At 43.1% G+C, this 3,038-nt stretch overlaps 1 protein-coding gene across 1 annotated transcript; it reads right to left on the reverse strand.

Moving 5' to 3' along the window:
• ATP5F1 (ATP synthase, H+ transporting, mitochondrial Fo complex, subunit B1) lies at nt 1-3,006 on the reverse strand (the record flags this gene model as incomplete). Its single annotated transcript, XM_010579740.1, has 6 exons — nt 1-157; nt 726-905; nt 1,128-1,253; nt 1,664-1,827; nt 2,345-2,490; nt 2,921-3,006. Coding segments are annotated over 6 exons (774 nt in total), but the record flags the coding sequence as incomplete, so codon positions are not given.
• Between the last annotated feature and the right edge of the window lie 32 nt (nt 3,007-3,038).

Raw genomic sequence — 3,038 nt, forward strand, 5'->3', positions numbered from 1 at the left:
TTTTGTTTGTTGGTTTAATGATACTTTAGAATCATACAGTTTCCAACAATAAGTAATGAGACACACGTCAGTGGATCAGATGTGGTTACGCTGCTGCCTGTGCACTCTTCGATAATGCCCTCAGGTCCAAAATGCACTTCGCAATACTGTCCTTCTGCTGCAAAAGAAAGGAAAACAGCTTTCAGAAGAGAGACTTTATGAAAGACATTTAAACAAGCAAAAGAATTTTTAGACCCATAAAATGGGTTACAGATTAAAAGGGATATAATTATAGCTCATGAAGTCAGAGATTCAAATCCAAACAACGACTTGCATTAAAGCATCTGCATGCAGTGCTAGGAACATGTTGTCTTTTTTTGTTCTCAGCTTCATTCCTTAAAGAAAGGACATCTAGAGCCCATCTGTAGATCTTAAGCTGCCATGGTCTTACACAGAGAATTTTACAGGTGAGTTCCCTGACCTGTTAGCTATACATCCTATCACAAGCTTAGTTCTATGCTGCAACAACAACCACCACACAAAATTCTAGCTTAAATCACCAGCACACAAGCACCTGGTACCTAGTAACTGGGCTTGCTAGCTCTTACTCAGTAGCAAGAACGTGTTGTAGCCACACTTGCAAGTCACCCAAAGATGGCTTATCATCTTCTGGGCTAAGCCAGTATCACTGGACAGCAAGTAGCTGTACAGACAAAACTGTCAAGCAGATTAAAATAAGCAAGTACCTGTTGAGGTGTGATGCTCTGAACAACATTTTTCTCCACCCACTGAATCATGTGATCTTGTTCTTTCTGACGCTTTAAATTCTGCAGAGCCACTTGATAGTCCAGCCTTTTCTTTACTTCATTGTACACTGTCAGTAATCTTTCTCGATAATTAGTTTCCAGCAACATTGCAATATTATTCTAGACACAGAAGATGAAATCAAAGGGTTAATGTTTGGCAAGAATACAAAACAGAGGCAGAACACATGCTATAGCAAAAGTCACAGGATCAGGCAGTGGAACTGGCCCTATCTAGAACACACAGAAGGTAAACAGTGCATTACTTGTTAGCAATTTAAGAGGCACCCAGATTAGGTAGCAGAGACTGCAGTGGAAGCGAACTGTAGAGCTGGAACTGCGTACCCGCTTAGCGTCAAAGAGGTAACTGCGGCCTTCAACTCGCCACTGCTCCTTCTTCTCCTGTTCAATGGCAGTCTCAAGATTTTTAATAGCCTCATTTTTCACAGCTAAAGCTTTAGCAACTTTCTCCTGAAAGAAGAAACAAAAGACATGCTTCAGAATGAAAGTAAAATGCAAGGAAAACAAGTGATCTGTAATTAACTTTTGAAATTCTGCATTCAGATTTGAGAAATATCTGCATAAACTGGATTATGCCAGGGGCTGAGGTTAAAGGATGACAAGACAGAAGAATTAGGGTTCACAGTCAATCGTACTTTAAAAAAAAATAATTTGTGCTGGTATGAGGCGTTTTATTTTTGAAGACCTACATAACAATACCAACATAAGATCTAAAACATACCTTATTTAAGCAACATTCTGAAGATATTAGACTCAGATTTTTATGACAGCCTAGGCACAGTATTCTTTTGAATATTTAAGCAGATAACTTCAAGTAGTTATTAACTACTACAAAGTTAGATTATGGTTTCTTTTGTTACCTCATTAAGTTTGTCAGCAAAAGCTGCTACATCAGACCCGTATTTTTTTACGCCATAGATGATGACTGATAATATGCAGGCCGCTGCAACTGTCTCATGGTTAATTACATAGATTTCCTTAGAGAGCAAGTAAAGCAGGAGTCCAGTACCTAACATGTAAGGCCCTAAAAAAAGACAAAATAAAGCAGCATTATTTGTACAAGGCATAAAGAGGCTCACTGAAGTCAAACACCTAAGAGGTAGCTAGCTTAAGGCTTACAAGAAGATCAAGAAGTGTTCTCTCTTAACATGACAAAACGGCAAAACCCCATACAACTAAGGGGAAGGGTGCCATGAGGACGCTCACCAGAAGTGGAAGCAACTTGCATCTGGCATGGGCGCTGCTGCTTCTGCTCACTCAGAAACAGGCAAAAATCTCTGTTTAAAGGTTTTGAGGGTCAGCAGGCAAATAAATCTTCCTGCAACATCAATCTCATGACATTCTTCCTTTATTTAAATCACCGGTGCCTAGCTTTCGAACCAGAAAGTGCTGCACTGGCTCATACCTCACAACCTCCCTCTGCATAAGCAAAAAAATAATCTTCCCTAATATTTTACCTTTTCAGCAGCTGGAAGTTGTGGACAGAACTAAATAAGCATGACTAAACATATATTTTTAAATAAATAAAAGTATATATTAACCTGTAACTCCTGTTTTAGGATACAAAAACTGGAAAAACTCCTCTGGGATCAAACCATGACGTACTTCGCCTCCTTTCTCAGGCAGAGGTGGCAAAGGAGCCAAACACTGCTGAGTTGTGTGCAGTGGTCTTGTGGTGTGCAGTACACTATAAATAATGAGAAAGTTTCCATTACGCTTATTTTTGAAAAACAAAACCAGCCCACCCTTAGATGAGGCTCAAACGCGTTTCCAATTAAATAGGTAGGCATTCATTAGACACGCCCCCTCTGAGGAAGAGGGTGGGACTAGATAACCTCCAGAGCTTCCTTCCCACCGTAACTGTTTTATAAGCCTACGACGTTAACGAGAAAGACAAAAGACAAAGCGCCAGAATAACGTTATTTTAAAATAACCACCGGTGGGTTTCTGAGGTGCCCCCCACAGGCAGCCTGTCCCCAGGAGGGGACGGCAGCCAAGCCGGGCCGCCCGTCACACCAGAGGCGCCACTAGGCCTCAGCCAGAGGTCAAAGCCCTCAGCGCTGCCCGCCGAGGCCCCCGGGCCGCCCCTCCCCTCCTCCTCCCCCCCCGGTACTCACCTCACGGTGACGGGAGGCGGCAGGCTCCTCAGCGCGGCCGGGGCTGAGGGAAGAAAAGGGGCAAGAGAGCGCGTCAGGGACAGAGCTCAGCCAGGACAACCCCCCGCCCGCCGCCGCC

The sequence above is a fragment of the Haliaeetus leucocephalus genome, unplaced genomic scaffold (genome assembly GCF_000737465.1).
Source record: "Haliaeetus leucocephalus isolate CR32 unplaced genomic scaffold, Haliaeetus_leucocephalus-4.0 Scaffold68, whole genome shotgun sequence".
Classification (NCBI taxonomy): domain Eukaryota; kingdom Metazoa; phylum Chordata; class Aves; order Accipitriformes; family Accipitridae; genus Haliaeetus; species Haliaeetus leucocephalus.